The sequence below is a fragment of the Penicillium brevicompactum genome (assembly GCF_028827555.1).
Source record: "Penicillium brevicompactum strain IBT 35665 chromosome Unknown utg000003l_segment0_segment0, whole genome shotgun sequence".
In the NCBI taxonomy this organism is placed as follows: domain Eukaryota; kingdom Fungi; phylum Ascomycota; class Eurotiomycetes; order Eurotiales; family Aspergillaceae; genus Penicillium; species Penicillium brevicompactum.
Window position 1 is genome coordinate 1,753,086 of NW_026623206.1, and position 24,188 is coordinate 1,777,273.

General features: G+C 49.8%; 7 protein-coding genes across 7 annotated transcripts; 2 read left to right on the forward strand and 5 right to left on the reverse strand.

The window, feature by feature from the left end:
• Positions 1-4,110: 4,110 nt before the first annotated feature.
• On the reverse strand, positions 4,111-5,268 carry N7506_004537 (40S ribosomal protein eS4; the record flags this gene model as incomplete). Its single annotated transcript, XM_056953831.1, has 4 exons — positions 4,111-4,262; positions 4,319-4,515; positions 4,687-5,109; positions 5,258-5,268. The coding sequence occupies 4 exons, from the start codon at positions 5,266-5,268 to the stop codon at positions 4,111-4,113; spliced, it is 783 nt and encodes a 260-aa protein (XP_056812720.1).
• Positions 5,269-5,554: 286 nt separating this feature from the next.
• Positions 5,555-6,755, reverse strand: N7506_004538 (aspartate-semialdehyde dehydrogenase family protein; the record flags this gene model as incomplete). The annotated part of the gene is made up of 3 exons (XM_056953832.1): positions 5,555-6,360; positions 6,415-6,672; positions 6,725-6,755. 3 exons carry the CDS (start codon positions 6,753-6,755, stop codon positions 5,555-5,557), a joined length of 1,095 nt encoding a protein of 364 aa, XP_056812721.1.
• Positions 6,756-7,480: 725 nt separating this feature from the next.
• On the reverse strand, positions 7,481-7,795 carry N7506_004539 (FAD-binding type 2; the record flags this gene model as incomplete). The annotated part of the gene is made up of 2 exons (XM_056953833.1): positions 7,481-7,648; positions 7,700-7,795. 2 exons carry the CDS (start codon positions 7,793-7,795, stop codon positions 7,481-7,483), a joined length of 264 nt encoding a protein of 87 aa, XP_056812722.1.
• Positions 7,796-7,893: 98 nt separating this feature from the next.
• On the reverse strand, positions 7,894-9,347 carry N7506_004540 (FAD-binding oxidoreductase; the record flags this gene model as incomplete). Its single annotated transcript, XM_056953834.1, has 2 exons — positions 7,894-8,985; positions 9,036-9,347. 2 exons carry the CDS (start codon positions 9,345-9,347, stop codon positions 7,894-7,896), a joined length of 1,404 nt encoding a protein of 467 aa, XP_056812723.1.
• A 594-nt stretch (positions 9,348-9,941) lies between these two features.
• On the forward strand, positions 9,942-13,550 carry N7506_004541 (uncharacterized protein; the record flags this gene model as incomplete). Its single annotated transcript, XM_056953835.1, has 9 exons — positions 9,942-10,013; positions 10,069-10,216; positions 10,270-10,361; positions 10,427-11,038; positions 11,090-11,242; positions 11,289-12,554; positions 12,606-12,734; positions 12,794-12,910; positions 12,963-13,550. The coding sequence occupies 9 exons, from the start codon at positions 9,942-9,944 to the stop codon at positions 13,548-13,550; spliced, it is 3,177 nt and encodes a 1,058-aa protein (XP_056812724.1).
• Positions 13,551-14,307: 757 nt separating this feature from the next.
• Positions 14,308-18,473, forward strand: N7506_004542 (RNA dependent RNA polymerase; the record flags this gene model as incomplete). The annotated part of the gene is made up of 4 exons (XM_056953836.1): positions 14,308-14,534; positions 14,584-14,737; positions 14,789-15,242; positions 15,301-18,473. The coding sequence occupies 4 exons, from the start codon at positions 14,308-14,310 to the stop codon at positions 18,471-18,473; spliced, it is 4,008 nt and encodes a 1,335-aa protein (XP_056812725.1).
• A 522-nt stretch (positions 18,474-18,995) lies between these two features.
• On the reverse strand, positions 18,996-24,082 carry N7506_004543 (DNA-directed DNA polymerase zeta catalytic subunit REV3; the record flags this gene model as incomplete). Its single annotated transcript, XM_056953837.1, has 2 exons — positions 18,996-23,797; positions 23,848-24,082. 2 exons carry the CDS (start codon positions 24,080-24,082, stop codon positions 18,996-18,998), a joined length of 5,037 nt encoding a protein of 1,678 aa, XP_056812726.1.
• Between the last annotated feature and the right edge of the window lie 106 nt (positions 24,083-24,188).

Sequence of the window (24,188 nt, forward strand, 5' to 3'; positions counted from 1 at the left end):
GCGAGAGACAACCTTGGAAAGCAGACGAGAACGAGACGGCGATATTAATGAAACAAATGGTGCAGGGATAGTAAACAGAATATGTGGAAAGGTGGAAGTCATTGGTTTCGACCTATGTGTTTTCGGTATCCCTGCTATTACCGTTCCGCCACGTTCGACACATCACGAGGGTACGATGGCAAGGAACTTGACTAGGCACATTGACAACGGAGAGCGATTATCCCAGCCCAGACTACGGAGTACTGAGAACCCCGACGGGAGGAGCCTTCGGAGAAAGGGAGTAATGATCGACATGGAGCATCATGGGATACTCCATTCCAGCCCCAGATCGGGGAGAAGCTGGCGAACTCCACCAGCGAAGAAATGAGATCTGCGACAAAGGCTTCTTTGCTGGTTGATGGGACATTCTGATTCCGTTCTATGCCGAACCCGCAGCCCGTTGGGCTGCAGGATTGAGACTCGGACCAGTTGGCAATATGATAATTTTTTTTTTCCCAGTTGCTACACGAATTAGTTGAGAGGCGGTCAGCCTCTACGGGGGGGATCAAGAGTTCTAGAAGTTTTAATTTCTGATAAGTCGGTCAGGGTGATAATACATTGTGTAAAAAGTCGTTTAGAATGTGGACCAAATGCGGGCATGACCTGCTCGACATCTACAGGTGTGCATACATACTTGTACAGTACATGACTTCATAACAATGGTCCAGACCCAGTCTCTATATCAACCAGAAAAGACGCTAATATACGGAGTAAGTGAGTGCCACTAACTCTAGTGGAGCCCGATGATCAACTCCCCAAAACCCGAGGGACAAAAGAAAAAGAAAAAAAATTCCACAATTTGAGAGTGGTTGTTTACGGAGTCGTTAGGGGGTGGAGTTCCTTGAATCTTGGAACGCCTTGGAACCTTGGAACATTCCCGGCTTCTTTCTTTGACATCGATCTATGGATTTCATGGAAGTCTGCAATTGGTCTTCCCGTCAATGCCAATCCTTACTACCCGATGGTCATTCGGAGAGAATCTACGTACAAAGCACACGGAGTACACCGCTGGGGACTCTAGGCAGCTTTCCAAACTTTTGAGGCAAGGCTAAGCAATCAGGCACTAATATTGAACTTTGTGACCGATATTGATAATCAGTTATTAAATTGCCTTGCCTGAAGGGAGGACGTGTGTTATATCATAATTATATCATGATAGACAGTAATATTAGCGTTTTTGCCCTCTCCAATAGGGGCTATGATTTTCCCGAGCACAAACATCACGGCCTTACAACAGGAACAAGCGCACACCGCTAGAATCACCGTCAGAAATAATGGCACATGATCGAATGCTCGAGAATGTTGTTTTGAGCTCCTTTCCACAAGGTGGTCACTGTACTCCAACAGTTCCAAGTATACTCCGTACTGCGTACTTACTCCATACAAAGTACGACCGTTACAGGCGCTAATAACTTCACGGTCAAGTTCTCCAGTCCAATCACCTCCGCATCAAAACAACGTCATTTGAGCCACGTGAAAACATCAAGGGGGAGAATTCCTACCGCGACCCAGCTCCTTGGAATTGGGTAACGGATCTCGGTAGATCCACGCGTTCCTAGGTTTTGTGTGGGGATTCGAATATATCCTCTGCGAAAGTGTAACTTTTATCCCTGATCTTTTTTATCTCGTCATTTCTATGGCCTCGGGGTTAACAAATGATCATGCAGCATCTTAGTGCTCCGTACGGGGTACACCATACACAGCGTACATATCAATACCAAAACCTTGGAAATAAACTTGGAGCCCCCGCAACAGGAAATTGCTCGATCGTTCCTATAAAGAGTCGCAAGACATCGGGTAAATGGAGTACGGAGCACTCCATGATTACACCCGGATATTGATATCCGATCGCTACCCGTGACTTGAGGCCTGATGCACAGTTTATTTGAATGCCATGTATCAATAATACGCCACAGGGATGATCATAGACAGTGCAGCACAATGCCTTTGAACGGCAGTATAAGGTGGACCCCCCATACCCATGACACATATGCTAACATGCCAGATCAGGAACTAACGGTGCAAGTTGACATACCTTGAGCCAGCCACCCAGATTGCAGTGTTACAGCCAACGGGACAATGTAAGTGTCGCACATATGGTATCACAAAAGTCCTGGGATTGCCCCCTTACCCCATTGCCTTGCCTCTTGAGACCCCCTACCGCCCATCCCTGCGAATGATGCAAAGGATTCAAAGGATTCAAAGGACGTTTGTTGCTCCCCACGTTGCATCAAATGATGGGTCAGGAATCCTGCAATGTGTTGTCGTGCATATCCCAGCAGACCGGTTAGGGACACGGAGTCCTTTTCCTAGCGTTGGTGCGAACGTGGGACGGCCCAGCTCTCGGGGTGAGTTTGGATCTATCAGATTCACTTTCCCCACTCCCTCCCCCCTTCACCTTTTTTACCTTTATCCTCAAGAACTTGTTCCGACATACTATTCTGGAGTAGCCACGGGTCATATATGAAGCACGGAGTGACTGATAAGATATCATCACTATTTTTTGGTTTGATATACGGAGTTATGTATGTCACCTTTGGCCCGTCTTTGGGGGAAATAAGTTCTCCAAGCGAATTGGCCACGCGCCCACTTGAGAGAGATACTACTCCCTAAATTGCCGGTCTGATGGTTAGTGTCCCTCATGCTCATACGCTGATCGAACGCGATCGACTCGGCTCTTTCTGCAATCACGGGCCAATATTGGGATCGGGGGATGACTGGTCTCTCCATTTTCTGATACCAGAGAAGATTCATTTCCTCTGAAACTTTTATTGGTCTGTTCTCTCCTTCGATATACTATCTTTTGACTAAAGTAGTCTAAGGTGTGCCCTCGGCTCTGGTGAGGTCGTCACCATCTGTGATATATATTGATCTCAGAGAACTAGTACGTACGGCATAGGGCCATTTATTCGATATTCCCGATGTCATGTCTCCAATTGCCCATCTGCCGAGATCGGATGTATCCATCGATCACGAAGGGCATTTCCGAAGGTTGGATCGGAGATTGCACCTTGAGTTGTACGGAGTATTGATATCGATATCGGGGCCCGAGCTAGGTACAACATACAGATTGAGCCAAGCGTTCTCCACGATCAAGGTCATTGGCTGGCAAATACCTTGATCAAAAAAGCCGTCTCGTAAAATACTGATCGTCGGAGCTGCTTCTTCAAAGAATGATCGTCCCTATATGGTGCGCACGGGGTTCGTGGAGGCAAAGCTAAACACCGACCTTTCTTCAAGGTTTATGTTCGAGCGGGTGGTTGTCAATTGTAGAGCAGACTACCAGGGCTTAGGTCTCGTTGATCGTTCCTAGCCTGGCAGGATGAAAACCTTGCCGTCTCCTTGGATTCGAGCACGGCCACGGAGGACAGAAGGCGCACGGTGCATAGCGTTGTGAACCCACTGAAGGTTTATACGAGTGCCATTGGTTCGTCCGAGGGACGCCAGGCGGCGCGTGGCTGGTGTGGATCTGACTAACGGGTTTCGCCGGAGATGACAAGGCGATGTACCTTGATTGAGATGTGTATCCACGCAAGTAGTGTTGTTCATTTACCGACATTTGGACCTCAGCTCTGGATGGGTGGCGCTTGAGCATGTGCGTCGACTAGTCTAGAGGTGGCTGTGGCCCACAGAGCGGGAAGGCGGAATTGACAGTTTTCAATGCATATGAAGTTGGGTTAGGCGGCATCAAGCGCTCCAAAAATCGCCTACGGTTCCATTGATCTTCCTCGAGCAGAGACAATACGCCCGCTGCCGGTGACATTGGAGAACGGTGACAGCCAATCAAAAGGGAGCTTGGACAATTGAGAAGCTATCACCGGCCTGCGCAGCATTGAAGATCAAGGAAAATGAAGTGAATACGGTCATTAAAATAATTGAACAGAGGTATCGTCAAATGGTATCATATCACTTGGAAACGCGGCGGTTAGCCCGTCCCTGCTTTGTTTGCTATGGTTCAGAATCTACGAGAACATTGCATCCAAGCCCACTAAGCAGACAACGCCGTTTCCCAGCTACTGTTTTTTAGTGCTTGTTTTTACCGACCACTATCTCACCAATGTCATGAGACATTTAGTTGGCGAGAGCGTGGGCACGGCGGCGGTCACGCTCCTCAGAGATGGAGAGCTTGACACCCTTGCCCTTGGGGAGGGAAACCCAAGGCTTCTCCTGTCCAATGACGAAGACGTTGGACTCACGGGTGGCGAAGACGTTGTCAATGGCGTCTAGAATGATTGTTAGAACACGATTATGATGTAAGATCAAGTAACGGAAGACATACCCTTGACGTGGACGATGTTGAAACCACCGTCGTGGCGCTCACGGTGAGTGACGACACCAACACGACCCATGTTACGACCACCAGTGGCCATGATGACAACACCGGAGTCGAACTTGACGAAGTCAACAATCTTGCCAGTGGCAAGGTCGACCTTGACGGTGTCGTTGACCTTGATAGCGGGGTCGGGGTAACGGATGCTGTAGAGCGCACGCAAGTTAGCAAAACCATGTTCTGATAGAAGCGTTCTTACTGTGTCCAGAGATATGGAACAGTTGGAACAAATGTTCCAAGTTCTTTGTCCTCCGCCGATCAACCAAAGCCTGGTCCAACGACTGAATGACACGGAACTTGTGGAGTGTGGAACTCACGTTCGCGCATCGTGCGTAACCAAGAATGGGATCCCGCCCTTGCCGAGCTGAACGCGCTTGACCTTGCAGAGCTTGAACTCAGCCTCCTCAGCCTGGATGCGGTGGACGGTGAAGCGACCCTTGGTGTCGTAGATGAGACGGAAGTGCTCGCCGGTCTTCTCGAGGGAGATGACGTCCATGAATCCGGAGGGGAAGGTGGTGTCGGTGCGGACCTTGCCGTCAACCTTGACCAGACGCTGCATCAGGATGGCCTTGACCTCACGACCGTTCAGGGCGTACTTGAGACGGTTGCGGATGAAGACGATCAGGGGAAGGCAGTCGCGCAGCTTGTGGGGACCGGGGGAGGCCTTGGGAGCGTAGGTTCCGGACATCTTGTCCAGGAGCCAGTGGCTGGGCGCGCTAAGGCGCTTCTGGTGCTTTCCGCTGTGAAGCAATTCATGTTAGTGATGATGCACAAGCTGAAAAATTTTCCCAATTTCGCTCGCAGCGACAGGATGTCTGAAGTCACTGTGTGACGAGTTGCAGGATCCAGCGCGCTGGAGTGATGGTCGAGAAATGGATTGACACTTACGGGCCACGCATTTTGACTGATTTGGTCGACGGTTGGTGAGTTGGTCGAGTATCGCAATGAGAGAGGACTGTCCAGAAATCTAGGAGATGGGGATCAGTGGGGTCATGTGACTGAATCGTTGACGAGCCCTAGTGGAGTGGGTCCAATCGCTTATTTCGGCCTTAATTTGTGCCTTTTATATCAGGCACCAAGGCTAAAGTATCCGCCCATTTCCTTTTTGGGAAATTCATGTGGTGACTCCGAATTGTACTAATCATGTCTCTATTCACATTCGTTGATAATTCTATCTTTTGGTATTTAAATGTATCCCTTGATCACAGCAACCTCGGCGTTGAGGATGGATGATCCAGCAGCTCCAATCACGGTGTTGTGGGAGAGAGCAGCGAATCGGATATCGAAGTGACCTCCAGGAGCACCCTCACGAACTCGCCCAACACTGACGGTGTAACCACCGGAGATGTTGCGGTCCAGACGGGGCTGGGGGCGGTCGGGCTCATCAAAGACCTTGATCGCGGGCTCAGGCGCGGAGGGCGCACCCAGCTTCTGGGCCTCGGACTGGTATTCCCGCAGAGCCTCGACGACTTGCTCAGCGCTGGGGGTCTGACGGTTCTTGAAACGCAGAGAGACAAATGCCATGTGGCCGTCAGTGACACCAACACGGGTGCATGTGGCACCGATGCGAAGGCCAGTCTGTTCATCGAATCCGGTGGCGCTGGCGTTCAATGAGCCAAGAATCTTTTGGGCCTCGTTCTCGAGCTTGTCCTCCTCGCCGCTGATGTAGGGGATGACGTTGTCGAGGATATCCATGGTGGGGACACCAGGGTAACCGGCGCCGGAGACAGCTTGTTCGGTGAAGACCTCAACTTCCTCAACGGGGCCAAACTTGGCTTGGAGAGCGGCGAAAGGAATGACAATTCCAATGACAGCACAGTTGGAGTTGCAAACCAGGAAGCCCTTCTTGAGACCGTACTGCTCACGCTGGTGAGGGATGAGGTCCAAATGTTGGGGGTTGACAGTAGGAACGACCAAAGGCACCATAGGGTCCTTGCGGAAGTTCTTCGCGTTAGAGAAGACAGGGATCTCTGCCTTGATGAATGCCATCTCTGTGGAGGGTTAGTAAGTTAACCAATGAATCAAATTTTTGATATATCACGTACCGGTCTCTCCAGCAATATCACTGTTCAATCCAGAGAAGACAAGGTCACAGTCAGAGAACAGCTCGGCTTTGCAGTCACGCAGGACAAGGTTGCTGAGCTTCTCAGACATAGGAGAAGACTGCTTCCAGTTCACGGCATCCTTGTACTTCTTGTTGGATGAGCGCGCAGAAGCACCCACGGCTTGCAGCTCAAGGAAAGGGTGGTCTGCCAGCAGCAAAATGAAGCGTTGGCCCACCGAGCCAGTGGCACCGAGGACACCTTTACTCCGTTAGAGTTGATCAATGCATAAGGAAATTGCTGAATAGCATACCGCACTTCTTTTTAGCAAATGTAGGAGACATTTTGAACCTTTTATAGATATGGGTATCAATCTATGCAAGTTAGCAAATAAACCAAATCGAAGCTAGATAGACAAATATTGATCAATGTCAATTCAGGAGATGGGCAGCAAAGTATCAAATCGTGCAATATCTTGTCTGAGTCTTGAATGAGTCAAAGCGTTGCCAGAGCCCCGCATGCAGATGTAGGAGGCTCTGCCACCTTCATCGCCTCGTCAAGCCCAAGAGTAAACATAAACAACGGCTTTCATACTCGCGCAGCAATAGGAAACATCAATTGCACTTACCACTTCGTTGGTGACGGAGTTGAAGCATTTCATCGCAGCGATGTCGCTGGCCAATTGGGCAGCCCCGCGCTGACTCATCTCCGGAGAAAAGTTTGCTGCTCCCCGATTGGTCGATCTTTCTTGAACTCTAACGGGGTTTGACTTGTTTGCACTGGCTTGTAACAACATTTCATCGGTCCAAGTCTTTCACAAGTATGAGGGTTAAAGGTTCCCAGAAGGATAGCAGGTAACAATCTACCCTACCAAGAGGCTGAGTATGGAAGACGCAGGAATAAATCATGTTCATTGGCTAAAAAACGAGCATCCAGGAAACACTCAATGGATGGTGGAACATGCAGGAGCATCGCTCAGAGGCCTTGATATTGGAACACATGTTCCTACCATAGTATCCCTAGTTCGATCGCGCTTGGTTGCCTAGTATATTTTTAATTCTGAATGAAGTTAATGACCTGGACCCTTTCCATCGTCATCGTGATCAAAAATCTTGCCAGGATTCAGCAACCAGTTGGGATCCATGGAGCGCTTGACACCACGCATGATTTCAATGGTTTCAGGCCCGACTTCCTTTTTCAGTGATCCTTTCTTGCCAAGACCTACACCATGCTCACCCTGTTATATCGAATTAGCGAATACCATTGATTCACATGGAGTCTGACATACCGTGCAAGAGCCTTCCATGTCTAGTCCTCGATCGACCATGTCATATACTACCTTCTCGACACGGGCACGCTCAGAAGGATCATTGCGATCATACATGATGCTCGCGTGGAAATTTCCATCACCGATATGGCCGAGAATACTGGCAAACAAGCCCAGATCGACGAGCTCTTTCTTGGAAATTTCTGTCATCTTCGTTAGATTGCACAGTGAAGCCAGGAGATAGCATTCTTACCGATAATATCAGGCAATCTTGAGATTGGCACAGACACATCCGTCGACCAGACCTCTGACCCCTCCTTCCGCAATGCCATCATGCTCCAAAGCGATTGCTTTCGCGCAGACCACAAGCTATGAGCCTCCTGCTCGGTACGAGCGAATTCGAACGATTCGGCCTTATTTGACTGCGCAATCTGTGTTGTCAAATTGATACTATCCGCGACACCAGCAACAGTTCCAGAAAACTTGAAGAAGAGTGTCGGTGAGACCTTCCAAGAGCGACCAGTGCCTCCAGCCCGGTTGATGACATCCATTTGAACATCATCCATGATTTCCATACACTGCACGGGGACACCCTTCTTGATCAGCTTCATGGCAGTAGAAGCGGCATCTCGAATGGTCGGGAATGCAACAACTCCAACGCGAGTCTGTTCTGGCAACGGCGCCAGCTTCAACGTAGCCTCGGTAACAATGCCCAATGTGCCCTCAGATCCAACAAACAATCCAGTCATGTTGTAACCGGCGGAAGTCTTGCGCGGACGCCTCCGCGTTTTGATAATCCTTCCGTCGGCAAGGACAACAGTCAGGTTGATCACCCAGTCTTTCATGGTACCGTAGCGAACAGCGTTTGTCCCGCTGCAGTTCGTTCCAACCATACCGCCAATCATGGCGGACGGACCAGGGTCAACGGGGAAGAAAAGGCCTGTATCTTTGATTTGCTCGTTGAGGCTCATCCATTGAATGGACGGCTGAACCACGATATCCATATCGTCTGGGTGGATGTCTAGGATTTTGTTCATGAACGCAAAGTCTATAGTCAGACCACCGTGTGGAGCGGAGAAGTTGGCTTCCAGACTTGAACCGCCCGAGTATGGGATCATGGGCATGCGGTATTTTGTGCAGATCTTGGCGATCTCAGAGACATCTTCTGTCGTCTTGGGGTAGGCAATTGCTGTCGGGAGTCTTTCTGCGTTCAGGCTTGACCACTCCGAGTAGCCGTGGTGCTCGAGCTCGTCTTCTTCGGTGCTGACGGAGTCTTCGCCAAGGAGGGCTCTAAGATCGGCAATGGCCTAATGAAACCAGTTACAGCTATAATTTTGAATACTATTGAGAGACTTACTCGATCAAAGTCCTTCGTCGAACCATATTGGGGCGTGGATGGCTTTGCCGGTGTGGTGTTGTACGAAGCATAGCCGTAGCCTAACCCCGCAGCAAACGCGGAGATGAGGAGAGCTTTGGTAGGGGTCCAAAAGGGTGATGGGGGAGCATTGGAGGAGGTATTTGAAGACGAACCGCTCTCCTCTTTGGTCTTTCCACTTGCAGTGGAGCTGTTTAATCTCACATTGTTCGCCAGAATAGCCTGGCGGCATGAGATCCCGGACCAAGGGGCGCAAGGGGCGCGGATGACCCGAGAAACTCTGGCTAGTCGCATTTCCAGGGAGAAAATGAATTGAATTGTGGAAGCAGCCGAAGAAGATTCTCGAGCTTTCAAATTGTCGAGGAAGAATGGAAACAACTAGCCCTTTTCGACATTGCGGACCTGCATGGTGTGACCGGTCTTAAGTGCCAGCGACTTCGGACATTCGGCCGAATAGCAAAAAGATAAGCTCCCCAGGGATTAATTCCGCCTCATCATTGTCGGATCTGAAGTGCGGAGAAGCTTGAAAGAACGTGGGGGTCGTGGGAGAGGTCATCGGCTAAAAGCCGAGGCTATACCTCCCTCATACTACCCCGTACTCCGCACTCGAGTACAGCCAAAGTTGTGTTTGCACACTTTCTCTTGTTTTGCTATTGAGATTAAATGTTTACTAAATTCACTGGAATAGACATATCATACATATCGAAACCAATTGGTATATTGACGCTGAAAAGGAAACGTAGTGATCTCATTGGTGTAGAGTCCACAGGTTTGGATTTTGTTGATGGGGCAACCAGCTACGAACCTTCACCTCGCAACAAAGACGCAAGCGCCCAACAGACGATCATAGAGAACCAAAAAAGACATTTCTTATGCCAATTTGAGTCAATGGAGCAACTTGCTCAACTGGTGCGCGAGGTGGAGCGCGTGGTCACCGCGCCTTACGTGCCCTCACTACAGGTAAGCTCACCATGGTTGACAATAGATCCATATGATACTAATGAGCATATACCAGGGTCTCTATGATCTGTTGCAGCAAGGCTGCCTGTCATCGATTGAATCATGGGCGTTGTGTAAGCCTTGTCAGGTCGGTCTAGTTGCCGATGTTTTGGTCGACGCCTTATCGCGATCGCGCGTCGCCGTGCCTTTGGTCGCGGCATTTGGTATGAAGCGAAATATCCTTACTTCGCAGTCAAGTTTGGCTAATTCGATATAGCCTCTACACGGGCTGTACGGGATGCCATTTTAGAGCGTCACCCGGTCATATTAGACAAGTTCCTTGAAAAGGCCGTCAATGGCGAGTCTAACGTGAGTGCTAACCCACAACCTCAACTCGAGTGTCTTAGTCGGTGGGCATGAGCTAAACATACCAGTACGACTCGGCATGTATTGCTTTCTTCAAATCACCTCTTCCAGAGGGCTTCGTGCCACCTGTCCGCATCGCTGTCTTCATCTCCAAGCTGGTGAGCGCGATGGTAGCCAACCCATGCGCTGATACTGTGGCGCCAATCCACGCACTTATCGCCGGACTGAAAGGCTCACCGCGAGTCCTGGATGATATACCGACGGAAATCATGTCTGGGCTCCAGACCGAATTCACTAAAACGCTACGCAACCTAGATGACCATATGGGGAACATACTTTGCTTATCCACATTTGCCCAGATCGCCACGACACGACTTGCAGAGCCACAGAATCAACACGGATCAGAACGCCAGTGGCTGCTTAACATTAGGCACTTCTTCGGCCCCAAACGAGGTATCAAGACCCTGGATTTGGTCGTACTGCGGGTCATTCTGGCTTGCTCGTCAAGTTGTAACCTGGGGCCGCAGGATGCTGCTACTAGCATTCGGCTCGCAATTGATATTGCTGGTGCCATTGAACCTGCACAGAAGCAGGCTTGGGTCGCAAGCAACTCCGCGAAGATCTCCAAGCTATGCGAAAAGGCTGCGAAGGATGGCTTGGATCATGGAATTCAAAAGATGGTTGGTTTGGTATCATTGTTCTTACTGATCAGCACTAACTGGTGCGTCTAGGCTATTGTCTTTTTGCACGCTCTTCTTCCAGCGCAGTCTCTATCGTCCCAGCTACGAGGGCTTGGCCTTCGGACCCTTCTGTCGAATGACAGCCATGAAACATTGGAGTTGATTTCACCACAGCTCATCACACGTCTTGCAGGCTCATTAGCTGTGAGTATCCAACAGCTTCTTTCTTTACATTCTCTAACATTAATAGGCCACGGGAGAACCTGCTACTCGTGAGATTGTTGCATTTGTGCTGGGCACTTTCAAGGGAAGTGAATGGAAGAACATGCAATCATTAGCAACCCTACGATTGGCCCACTTGATCCTGGCTGGCTTACGGGAGCTAGACTTGGAAGCAACCGGGTTCAATCTAAATAGCTCGATTAATCCTCTCAGGCAGGCTGTAGGGGAGACCATCGAGCATTTCCCCCGAACACCCAGCGAGAGTCAATGCAGTAATTCGGCCATATGCACATCTCAATTATGCATGATGCAAAACCGGCTGTTCTTATCCCTCATGGCGCTCTACAACACCTTCTCTTTGAAACAAAATGGAGGTGACATTGTGATGGAATCTTTCCTTGTCAAAGTGGAAGATTCCTTGCCCGATGTTCGCTGTGGGTTCTCCACAACATGTCCCGCAAGCCATGGAGGCAGCTTTAGCTTGCCCGAAACCAGCAGATCGTCATCCACTCGTATTGATCGGAATTGGCGCGCTGGCATCACAAATGTGTTTATGCAGAATGCCCAAACCCACCATGACAACATGATGAGAAAGATTGAAGAGACTTGCTTTGATCTCGAACGACGCTGTGAGGATGTGGAAGGGCCTATACGGATCGTCGAAGAGGAGCGCGACCGATATGCACTAGAAGCCCGGCACCTCAGAGAGCGAACTGAGGAGTTGATCAAGGAATTGAAAGAAAAGAGCGATGAAGTGGACGCTGCGCGAAGAACGTCCTCCGAGCATCTGACCGAATTCGGCCATGAGCACACCCGCCTAGAGCAACTTCTTCAAGAACAATATTCTCATCGCGACGATCTGATGAGATCCATTGAGACTCTGCGGTTTGACCTCCAGGAGCAGCAAACTAGCTCCGAAAACGCCATTGTCTCGGAGAGAGATAAGAACCGCTCCAAGGAATTAGAGCTAATGGCTACTATCACTGCGAAAGATGACCAGGTTGAAGAACTTCAGGAAGAGTTGGTCAAGATGAGATCAATGTATGAGCAGACATGTCAAACCCTTGCGCAAGCCTCGGAGGAGAATTCAAACGCCCGTGAGACGTCGGGATCTTTGGAGCTCGAGCTTGCTGGTGCTACGCAAAGCTTAGAGCGATTCAGGCTCATGAATGCGGAGAATGAAGACAGAATCAGTGACCTTGTAGGTCTTACTGCTCAAAAGGATGATCAGATCAGTCTCCTACTTGCCAGGGAACAAGACCTGCGAAAGGAACTCGGGTCTTTGGAAACTTCCGTAAGCTTCCTATTGCTGCGCGATAAAGTGATATCTTGCTTACTTTTCAAGGTTGAACAACAAGCTAGTGAACACGAGAAGCTCCAATCTGCCTTCCAGCAGTCTGAAGTGAGGTCACAGGCCGAGATTGAGAAGCTTAACCGAAAAGCAGAAAATCAAGCTTCTCGGACCGCCAATCAAGTATGGCATGCCCTTCCTACGTTGGCAGTTCAAATAAGCTAATGCACGAACTCACCCAGATATCAAAACAAAAAGCGGAAAACCAGCGTTTGCAAGCGGATATGCAAGCTGCCGCCCTTGAGGCCGCAAACGATGCCCAGTCAAAGGACAAACGTATCCACCACTTGGAGAGAAAGGTAAAGAGCATTGTCTGAAGCTCAGAACAATCAACGCTAATACCCATCTTAGGTACAAGCTTTGCGCGACGAGCGCGCCGCCAAGGCCCGAGAGTTCTCAGAAGCGCAACAGCACATCGGGCGTCTGATGGGCGTGATGGGCTTCTCGTCAAACGCTCCAGAATCAACCCCCAAGCATCAACGCACCAGGTCCAACCCCTACCAAACGCCGGCAGCAAGGTCCCCTCAACCAATCAGCGAGGATGAGGATGAAGATGAAGATGAGACACAGCCACAGTCTTCTCAATACATGCCCACGGAACCCACACCTAAACGCCCAAGGAGCAATCACAAAACAACGGCAGCCCGTGCCCCCAGTGCATCGTCCGCGACTATGATTCGAAAGAGTCCACCGGCTACATCTCGCTCTGCTCGCAGGCCACTAGCGGCTGCTGCTGGAAACAGCCCGGCCAAGATCCCGTCGAGCAGTGGGTGGAAGAGTAGTCAGGTTGACGCGGTGCCGGATACTCCGGCCCAGGAGAATGTTGCGGAGAATCGTCTCCAGAATCTGGATCTTGATATGGATCTTGAGTTCTCGAAAGAATTCCTCTTTTCCGGCACTGCTTTCACGGGCTCGAATGAACGTGCTGAGGGGCAGTGATCATGCAATTGGCTGAGAATGGCTATCCTCGCTTATGACTTTCTCTTCTATGTGACTTTATTCTTTAGATACCAATCGTTTGACTTTCACTGAATATCTGCTCCTACTTACTACCTACCCTAGGCACAATATCTATACATCAGAAGTGATTGAGTCATGAGAAGTCCCACATAGCTTTTTATATCTTACTTTCGTTCTATCGGCATACCCTTCCAAGGTTGCTGGGTTAGAGGGTCTGACCTAGAGATATGGCCCCAACGTTCTTATATATTGACTCTCTTGCAGCTATAGATCCTTTACATCCCCAACTCTCCGACATACCTTTCTTTACAATATTACTGACATCTTGAAGCCTCCCTCTCAGTGGTTTGAAACTTACCTACGATGTTTTCTGATCCATTCAATCACTACTAGGCAATTTCATGCTCAACTTTATTTGAGGGTTTCATGTTACCCTCACTTTGATGTGAGTGTGCTTGAGATTGAATGATCCTGATTTTTACTATCTCAGATACACACCAAAGGAGGTCACAAGCGTCCTTGCATCATTTGTCCCCTGACTTTGCATGCCTCTGCTGATACAAAGGTGACTAGTTGATCGAAATTACAAGCTTACCAGTGCCAGTCACTCTTTTCTTTTTCTCCAACCTTCCTTCCTTTCCAGCCACCAACAGATTCAGCACGTGTAAAGGGAAGCTGCACGTCGCTCCAACTCTGACCATCTTCCACTCCACGATCGTCGTGTTCCTCCGCAAAAATGGGACCCTTTAAGCGTCGGGGACCGCAGAAAGCGATTGCGCCTCACTTGCAATGGCAAGCCTGGAAATCATGGGACACCGTGGCTGTTGATCTACTCAACGTTCCTAGGGAGGTCAATACACATGATATCTACGATAACATGAGCAAAGAAGGAAACATCTCGTGCATTGATCTTTGGGATAATGACCAGGGAGAGCCAGCAGGGAGAGGGCGTGTGCGATTCCGGTTTGCGTCTTCTCGCTGCGCTTTGATGAATATCACTGACAAATGTTAGCCCCCCGCCGAAAGACATCGCCTGGATTTTTGAGCCTTATCGCATCAAGCTCCGAAGCGGAGGCTTCCACCTCCTCGAACTTTCACTGTCACAATCTCATACTGAGACCGTGCCTAGTCCAGTCCGGCCAAAAATACGTCTGCCTATCGAGACTGTAAGTGGGATACCCAATAACGACGTGATTTGCGTCGCTGACCATTCTCAGGAGCTGAGAACCATGCAGGTGGACATTGGCGTTCTGCTGAATGAGTCTACACTGCATTTCATGCAGAACTTCCCGGCCGCCACTCAACCAAGATGTGTGGTCAGCTTGCAATCGAAATGCTTGTTTCTTTACTTCAAAGTAGGTATTCGTGGATCAGGGCCGGCGCGGGCAGATTTGATCCAGCATGATTATCGGCTCAAGATCACGTTTCTACAACTTTCCGAGGTGTTTAAAACATTCGACGATGCTACACAACAGACTTCCCTTCTCATAGTCCTTGATGACTCGGTTATATGCCACCGTAAAGTGAAAAACCCGCACATTACTTTTAATGGTTCTCGAACCTGGAGGGAGGAAGACTCCTGGTATCGACAAACCACGGTGACCCATAATCCAAGCTCGCAAAAAAATGCTACCACCAACCTAAAGAGAACGGGCCAGGTTATTGATCTTGGTACGTATGCTCTCCATAATCCCCAGAACTTCAGCAGCTAATTTTCACCTCGTCTTAGGGCGATGGAATGTTTTCAAGATCACCCTGGCTCCCCAAATCCTACAGAACAGCAACAACAAAGTCCTCACACACCCCGCCGACCCTCTCATTCAAATCCGTGATATTTTTCGAGACTACAATATTGCTATCAAAGATGGATACCACTTCACGGAGAGTCCAGACCGACCTATTCCCGTGTGGCAATGGATAGACGTTTCGGAGTCAGGGTCTACGAAGGCTTCTGCCTTGCTGGAAGACCTTGAAAACAAGACCTACGAACATCTTTCCTTCGAGGTGCGATATCAGCTGGAAGTTTGCATGTCACAAGGGTATCTCTCCGAGTATACCATGAACCAGCAGTTTATCCAAAAATTGAAGAGTCTCGGAGATACTCGTGCCCGAAGGTTACTTGAATTTGTGGCGACTGAAAGGAAAAGATATCTTGATCCTTTGAAGATATTCGAGCTGAACTTCTTCAAAGGCGTTACTAACTCAAAGATCCCGAGCTATTGCTGCCACATGCACACGGCAAGGATCACCCCTACCACCATCTATTACAATACTCCATCGGTGGACATCTCCAACCGTGTTGTGCGGCAATGGTCGAGCAGCCGCAAGGCAGGTCGTTTCCTCCGGGTCCGTTTCACGGATGAGAAGACTGAAGGCAGAATAAACTCATCCATGGGGAATGCCAATGACGAGATATACACTCGGGTCAAGAGAACACTGGCAAATGGAATCACCATTGGAACTCGCCACTATGAGTTTCTTGCGTTTGGGAACTCCCAGTTTCGTGAACACGGAGCATATTTCTTTGCCTCAGACGCAGGCATTTCAGCGGCAACAATCCGTGCCTGGATGGGGCAGTTTAACCATATCCGGAACGTTGCGAAGTATGCTGCTAGACTTGGCCAGTGTTTCTCGACTACTCGAGCGTTCACTACATCCTCAGTTAAGACCGTTACCGTTGACGATATTGTTCGCAACGGATATACGTTCTCTGATGGCGTTGGAAAGATCTCCCCTTTTCTTGCTCAGCTACTGACCGAGGAGTATGGAATCAAGACCTCTAATGGAAAACCGCCTTCGGCTTATCAGTTTCGTCTCGGCGGGTCGAAAGGGATGCTCGTCACTTCTCCAGACCCCAAGCACCAGGAAGTGCATCTTCGGCCCAGTCAAAAGAAGTTTGAGGCGACGTTTAACGGCCTTGAAATTATCCGTTGGTCTCAGTTTTCATTGGCGGTTTTGAACCGACAGATCATCATCGTTCTTAGTTCTCTGCGCATCCCAGACCACATCTTCCGCCAAAAGCAAGAAATCATGTTGAGCAGCTTCTATGAAGCCATGAGCAGTGATACGAAGGCAATTGCCTTACTCCGAAAGTATGTTGACCAAAATCAAATCACGCTCACCCTCTCAAAGATGGTGAGTAATGGGTTCCGGAGAACCAATGAGCCTTTCATGAACACAATGCTTAGCCTCTGGAGGGCATGGCATTTGAAATATCTCAAAGAAAAAACCAGAATTGTCATAGATCAGGGGGCAAATCTGATTGGCTGTCTTGATGAAACGGGTACTTTGAAGGGCTATTTCAGAAGCTCGATCCCTGATGCGTCAGGTGGAACATACCAAGAGAGACTGGATGCTCTGCCGGAGATTTTCGTTCAGATCTGCCGCGATAACCAAAGCGACGAGCGCGAGATTATTGAGGGTATTTGTATTCTCGCTCGGAATCCCTCACTCCATCCAGGTGACATCCGTGTTGTCAGAGCGGTCAATAAACCCGAGCTTCATGATTTGCGAGATGTAGTCGTCCTTCCACAAACCGGGGATCAGGACGTTTCGGGGATGTGCTCCGGAGGAGACCTAGATGGAGACGATTATCTTGTCATCTGGGACCCTGACCTGATCCCCGATGATAATGAATGGTTCAGGCAGAGTATGGATTTCAAGTCCAAAAAAGCCCCCGACGTCGATCACGATGTGACGGTTGACGAAATCACTTCTTTCTTCGTCACTTACATGAAGAACGACTGCCTGCCAACGATTGCACATGCCCACATGGCTTGGGCTGACACAATGAGAGATGGTGTCCAGTCTGAAAAATGTCTCCGCCTTGCAAAAATTCATTCTGATGCAGTGGATTATAACAAGACCGGGGGTGTGGCGATCATGGGTCGGGATCTCAAGGTAAAAAGATGGCCACACTTCATGGAGAAGCGGTCCAAAACGCCGAGTTATCGCTCGCACAAAATCCTTGGACAATTGTACGACGCTGTCGTCCCTCCTAACTTTGTGCCAAATCTAGCGATGCCTTTCGACTCTCGGATCTTAACAAGCCCGCTGACCGGCGCAAGTGAAGTTTTCATGGACTTCGCTCGGGATCTCAAAGTCGAATGGGATACGAGCATGCGCCAGGTGATGGCTCAATATGAGATCAACACCGAGTTTGAAGTTTGGTCGACCTTTGTCCTGCGCAATGGTGGTGCTCTGAGAGACTACAATTTACAGGAAGATCTGGGAAGACTAGTTGGCACATTGCGCCGTGGGTTCCGCCAAAGCTGCTACGATAAGACGGGGCCCGACAATATTGCAGCAATGGTCCTTGCCATGTACCGGGTGACAGAAGAGCAAATGTCTGCTGCGCTGAAGGCTCAGCAGGAGGAGGAGATTTTACGAGAAGACCCGAAGAATGTGATAGTTAACTCCACGCAGCTCCCACTCATCACCTTTCCCTGGGTGTTTCCCGAAGTTCTAGGAGACCTCGCAATGGGAAGAGTACAAGTCCCGGTCTTGGTTCCCGGTCTTGAGACGGACGAACAGGCTGCATTCCCACCTAGTGTGGCTCCGATGTTTGACTGGACTCATGCTAGAAAAGTCATGGACGGAATGCGTGACATGCAGGATGTACAAGACATGATGAACCGACAGGCCGAAGACGTTGACTCTGGTGTTTTTTGCGATGGAAACGAGGCGGACGGTGACGAAGATATTGAGTCCGGAGGGGTCCAGCTGACCAGCCGTGCCGGAAGCCGCGCCGCAAATGAGGGCTTTGCACCTAAACCGGATATGGGCGAGAAAGTTGAAGACTCTCACAGCATAGTCAGAGAGCAAGACAATGAGATGGTGGAGCAGGACGGGGACATCAAGCCTTCGGCCCTCGACGCCTTGATCAACATGATCAACAGCTGATTGTACATCGATGGGCTGTGTGTTGGTTGGGTGTGGGGCCTCGTTATGCTGGAGGCTCATTGACTGAACTTCAACAGATCTTCTGTTAACAGACTTCTGTTCATGAGACATGATGGACCAAGCAATCAAGAGCCGGAAGGATTTGAACTGCCATGTTGTACGAACGTCATGTTCTGTGGCAGCATGGGTATTGCAAGGTCCGAGCTATGTAGCAGAAATCTACAAGCAGACTTGCTGTGGCTTTGTGTAAGTATCGAGATGTATGATGGTATGCTGCATTCTTTATTCAGAGAGAAAATCTCAATTGCTATAAAAAGATCCGGTGTAGGCTCGTCCTTGAATCATGACAATTTAAGGTGCGAGGGAAACTGTTTACATTGATTCTCTGCAAAGTGGCCTAATTTAGAGTGTGCCAGACATGGAGGCGATGGCTTTTAGAATGAGGTTTGTCCAACATCACTTTAGCTGAATCCTCATCCGGTCAATTTTGTGCAATCCCTGGGCGCTCTCAGACTGTTTAAATCACCAATCCAAACCCTCGTCGCCCTTGCGCTCCAACAACTCAACCACTGGGTCCAGCGTGGCTTGCAAATGCCTCCAATGAGTGGCATCTCTCGTGCGCGAATAAAAGATTGAGCAATCCATACTGTCACAGCTGACCTCATCACCAGCTGTGACACCCATGCAAGACCGACAAATAGCCTCCAAATCCACAACCCGCTTCTCAGCGCGCTGCAACCTCGAGACAACATCCAGCAGCGCAATATGAGGTTGCTGCAAGCACTCCCCACATACAGGAACAGTAGTATCACTCAGTTTTGTACGGCAAACCACACAAGACGAAGAACGCATGTACGATTCGAGTGTCTTTCTCGTCGCTCCAGCCACAGACCCAGCAACCCGTGCCGAAGCATCCACCCGCCGGATGCGCTGCACTTTCGGCATCTCATCGTACCACTGACGAACATTCGCACCGACGAGATTGAAGATCCGCTCCAGTGGCGGGATCAAATTCTTCGTAATGTAGTACTCAGCGTCGAGCTCGAGTTGGGCATCACGTAAGAGAGTCTGTGGCGCAACGCAGCGGTCAATCAGCCTTGACCCCGGTGCACCTGTGATAACGACGTATGGCACGCGTTCACCGGTCTGTGGCTCGGACCGGGGATCTTCCAGCATGCGCTTCGTGCTGATCATCGCGCCGGCGGGGAGCTGTCCGCGGTCTGAGTATGTGCCCAGGCGGACTTCTCGCGCGAAACAGAAGTCTTGGATGGAGACGCGGCCTTGCATGATCTTGGCACATTGGCGCTGGAAGTAAGACTTCACCTGTGAGAGGTCGGCGGTGCGGAAGAGGGTTTTTAGGGCTTTCTCCTCAATTTTTTGCTCGGCGGGTGTACCGTCTCGTCGCACGGTCTCGATTCCCTTTGCGTCGAACTCTGGCTCTTTCTGATCGCGGTGCTCGTATTTGAAACCGACGTAGCGTTTCTTCGCTAGGAGGACACAGGGGTGATAGACTTTTTCGAATTTGAGCTTAATTGGCCGGGGGTTCATGTCGGTAACCGCTTTGGCAATTTCTTCGCCAATGTCGAATGCTTGGTCGCGAGTTCGCCCTTTGAGGTAAACAAACAGACTGTCTGTATCACCGTAGACTACTTCGGCGCCCCATCTCTCGACGGAGTGGATGAATGCGATGGCTTTCTCGAGGGTTTCACGCCCAGTCTGAACGATGCTGTCGGCAATCTCCGAGCACGGCATTCGACCGGAGAATGAGGCGGATGCATAGCCATATGTAACGTTTGCAATTAGCTTGAGAGCCAATTGTCGATTGTTGAGAAGGCGCTGTAGTACTTTGTCGTCCTTATCAGCTTTCATGCCGTTCTTAACCATCACACGAGTCTCGAGAATCTCCGTGAGCATTTTAGCTAGCAGGGATTGACGCGCTTCCTGTTTCGCATACATCATGCCATTTGGTGCGATGTTGACTTTGCCTTTCAGCAACTCAAGGATTCTGGGTTGCCGCTTGTAGTCCATGAATCCCATCTTGTCTCGACCACGCCAGTGCATTGCTCGACCCAGGAATGTAGAGTAGCAGTAGTTGTACGCAATCATAACACTTGGGTACAGTGATTGGAAGTCCAACACCAGAAGAGGGCTAGTATAAAAGTCACTTTGCGGTTCCATGACCAAAGGTAAGCACTCCAGTGCGTTCTGTTGTCCCACTTGCTTCCTGCTTGGTGATACGAGGAGGTAATTCTCAGGCTTTGCAATTCGGAACATCAGCGATTCGACTTTGAATTGAGACCCTCGCGATATCACAGAAGCGAAATCGATGCCAAGCAATCTCGCTTGCTCGCTGGTTCTCGGAGTTAGCTCATTGGCTTCGAGAATCTCGAGATTGAGCTGCACACGGGACGAGAAGTAGTCCACGACTTTGAGCATGTTGCGAGGCTTGCCACTCTGATACCATTGGGTCAAGACTTGGGGTGAATAGTGCGGGATCCGACGATGGAGGACATGGAATACAACATTTTCTATGGTGTATTGCAGTAAATTGAGTTCGCCTTTCATGGCGCGCCATATGTTGAACATGTGTCGACCAGTGATGCGAACAGAGGATGAATGGTCAAATCCCCATTTATCTGCCTCTTTCCCAAATCTTCCGTGGGATTGAGACTTGGTCCTGGAAAGCTCTTCGCAAATGTCGAAGTCGTACTTTCTGCGAGCGCGTTCAATGACATATCCCCAAGAAGCATTGTGGACCTCGTAACCCGTGATCACGTCTGGATCATGATACCGAACCAAGTCGACAAGGCGGTTGATGAGATCCAACTCTGTGGGCTCATGCTCAACATCGAGTTTTAGAGCTTTGGTTATTTTGGCTTCGGGTCTCTCGCCTTCACCCTGATAAATCATGCCAACATGAACGCCCGGAAGATGGCTGTTGACTTCCACTTCTTCGTCTTCAGACTGGATGCACCAAAACATACAAGTAATCTCATCTTCTTCGGGATTGGGGAAGAGAGTGCCACGTGTGTTCACGTGGACTTCCAGGCTCATTGTGCTCATGTGCTGGGCTTGGTGTTCCACACTTGTAGATTTTCCCTTCTGCGAGTATTTGAAGCCTTGTGTGTTCTTCTGTGTAGGTCCTTCGATCTGAGAACACATATCGGGCTTCACTTCAGCGGGTCGGGGCTGGATTGACTCCTTTTCCGTCGATTTTCGTGAGGCTTCCATGTCATCAAACCATTGTATGACCTCTGAACGACTCGGTGGGACAGGGGCAAACTCCCAGACCCTAGCTGTGCAGGTTTCTCTGAGCTGTTGATCGGCCTTTTCCAGCCGATTTTGATCAAGAGTTATCGGCGCCTGCTCACCAAACATTGCAGGCGAGTCTGCTGTTGGATCGAATTCAGGTAAATAGTGAATAGTGTTGCTTTCCAATCGAAATTCTCTTCCGCCATATTCTCGCGGCCTTTCAGGTACGTCTGTCTCGTCGCTGTAATATGCCTTTTGGTATACTACCGAAGGACGTCCATAATCGCCAATTGTCGAAACTATCTCATCGAAAGATGGGCCAGGTAATCCAAAGCAACGGAGGGATGCGTTTGGCGCAAAGTTGAATGATTGGTGGGCGAGTTTCAAGGTCTCGGCAAGACGTGGATCAAATGAGGTCGCTCCGGTTACCGTTGCAGAAGAATGTAGCTCCGATGAGCTCCCAGGTACACTAGCCTTCCCTGAGCCATCCGTGGTCGATGCAGAGGGGAGAGAGCTCGGGGGAGGCTGATATGATTCTGTGCCTTTTTTGGGACCGTTTGTATTATCTTGGCTGTACCGCAAGATGGTCAACGAGTCATTTGGGTCTTTGACCACTGGAAATTTCAGCCCACTGGTATAACTGTGTGCCTTCGGACGGATCGTCCGCTGCGACGAAGAAGACTTTGGCGTTGATGATGGAGTGCCAGCATGGGAATCGAGATTGCTCTCAAATGAGACACTCTTTTGTTTGTTGTCTTGTTGAGGCTTTTGCAATTTGGAATGTCCGTTCGATGGGTTGTCATCTGTCAGGCTCCTTGGTCTTTTCCCGGGCGGACGATCGTCTTCTGGTATTTCAAAGAACGGTCGCTTGGGGGCATTGCTTTTGCTTTGGCGCTGATCTCTGCTTGCGTCTTCTGAATTTGCTGAAGGCTCTGCAACAACTGCTACATCTGAAATTGGCAGGTCATCAAAGACTCCATCATAGAAGCTTTCGGTCAGCGGATCTTCTTTGGGTCCTTCCTCTGGGTCTGTTTCTTCATCCAAAGGCCTGTCCTCTTGGTCGGATTCAGAGCCATGCTGCCAGTCGGCCTGGGAAGACAATGCTAAACCCTCGTCGACTGAAATCTCTGGTATGTTTTTCTGGGCTGGTTCCTGGAAATATGCATCATCGAAGGACGAGGTACCATTCTTGTTGGGGAAAAAGTCTTCGACGCTATCCAACGCGGTCTTCACATTTTCCGCCAGGTCCTTGGGGTGTAGAACGGATTCGTACGTCGGATCTTTGCCGCTGTCATCCTGTCTCTCGTTGGCAGCTAGTTGGTTTTCCATCTCACGGAATTCTTCCTCATGTACCCAGCCACCTCTTGACTGATTTCTCGGGTCGGCTGACATTGAGACCAACTCTTCCGGCCCAAACGGAGTGCTTCCCGGGTCTTTAATTCCCATTCTCTTTTTGCGCCTCCGAGTCTCGTCCTGCCACAGTCCAGCCATGCTCGGGACCAGCCGCTCATTCACCGCAACCGGTTGCAAAAGCTCCGTGAAATCATGATGCAAGGGCCGCTCTTTGATATCACCACGGTTCAAGATATCCTGCACACAGACATCAACTTCTAGAGGGCAGTGGCTTTGTTTCTGTAAAGCAGGATGGTCGAGTATATCCTGGGCCGAGACTGAGCGGTCGTGCCAGCGGTGGTTAAGATTACTCAGTTCAAGATACTCAGGAACAGGTGCTCTGAATTGGACCTTGCTGCAACTCATGATTGCACATCCGTACAGGTTGTAGTCGCACATCCATTGCGGGATGTATTGCACATGCGCCTCATACGGCTGAAGGGGGCGTTTCATCACCGCTCCTTGGTGCAAGAGATCGACCAAGCGGGTGGTATGGAAAGGATTCAAAAGATAGACCTTGAAGAAGAAACGCCATCCAACGTGGTATCCGTAAAATGGGACACCTTTCACCAAGGTGATATGCGCCACATAGGCTATCTTCCTGTCATATGCATTCTGGCGGAAGCTAACAGCCAGAGCGTGGTCAATAGACAGATGAAGCATTCGAATAGCAGAATTCACTGCCAATATGTTAACTCCAGAGCCAGGCGTAAGCGGTTGTCAGGCATACCTTCATCCGTTGCCAACGACCCATTGTATTCGATATAGAGGTATGGAAATGCGCCATGGACATGGACGCATACCCTTTGGCCGGTCTCAGTGGCTCCAAATATCCGAATCACAGGCACTTTCGGTCTGAGCTCTTTTCCCGATGCGCCATCCCGAACAGGCAGCGGGGGATCTAAGTCCGACGCGGTCGCTTGGTAATGATCGATACAGTTGAGGCGCACCCGAAATGGCTCCATGGCTCCGGTGTGTTGCGATCGGAAGCCACGGCGACATTGCGAGAATCAGGTGTCAGCACCGATTATTGTATGTCAATCGACAAGTGAGTTGAGAAACGCGATGGAG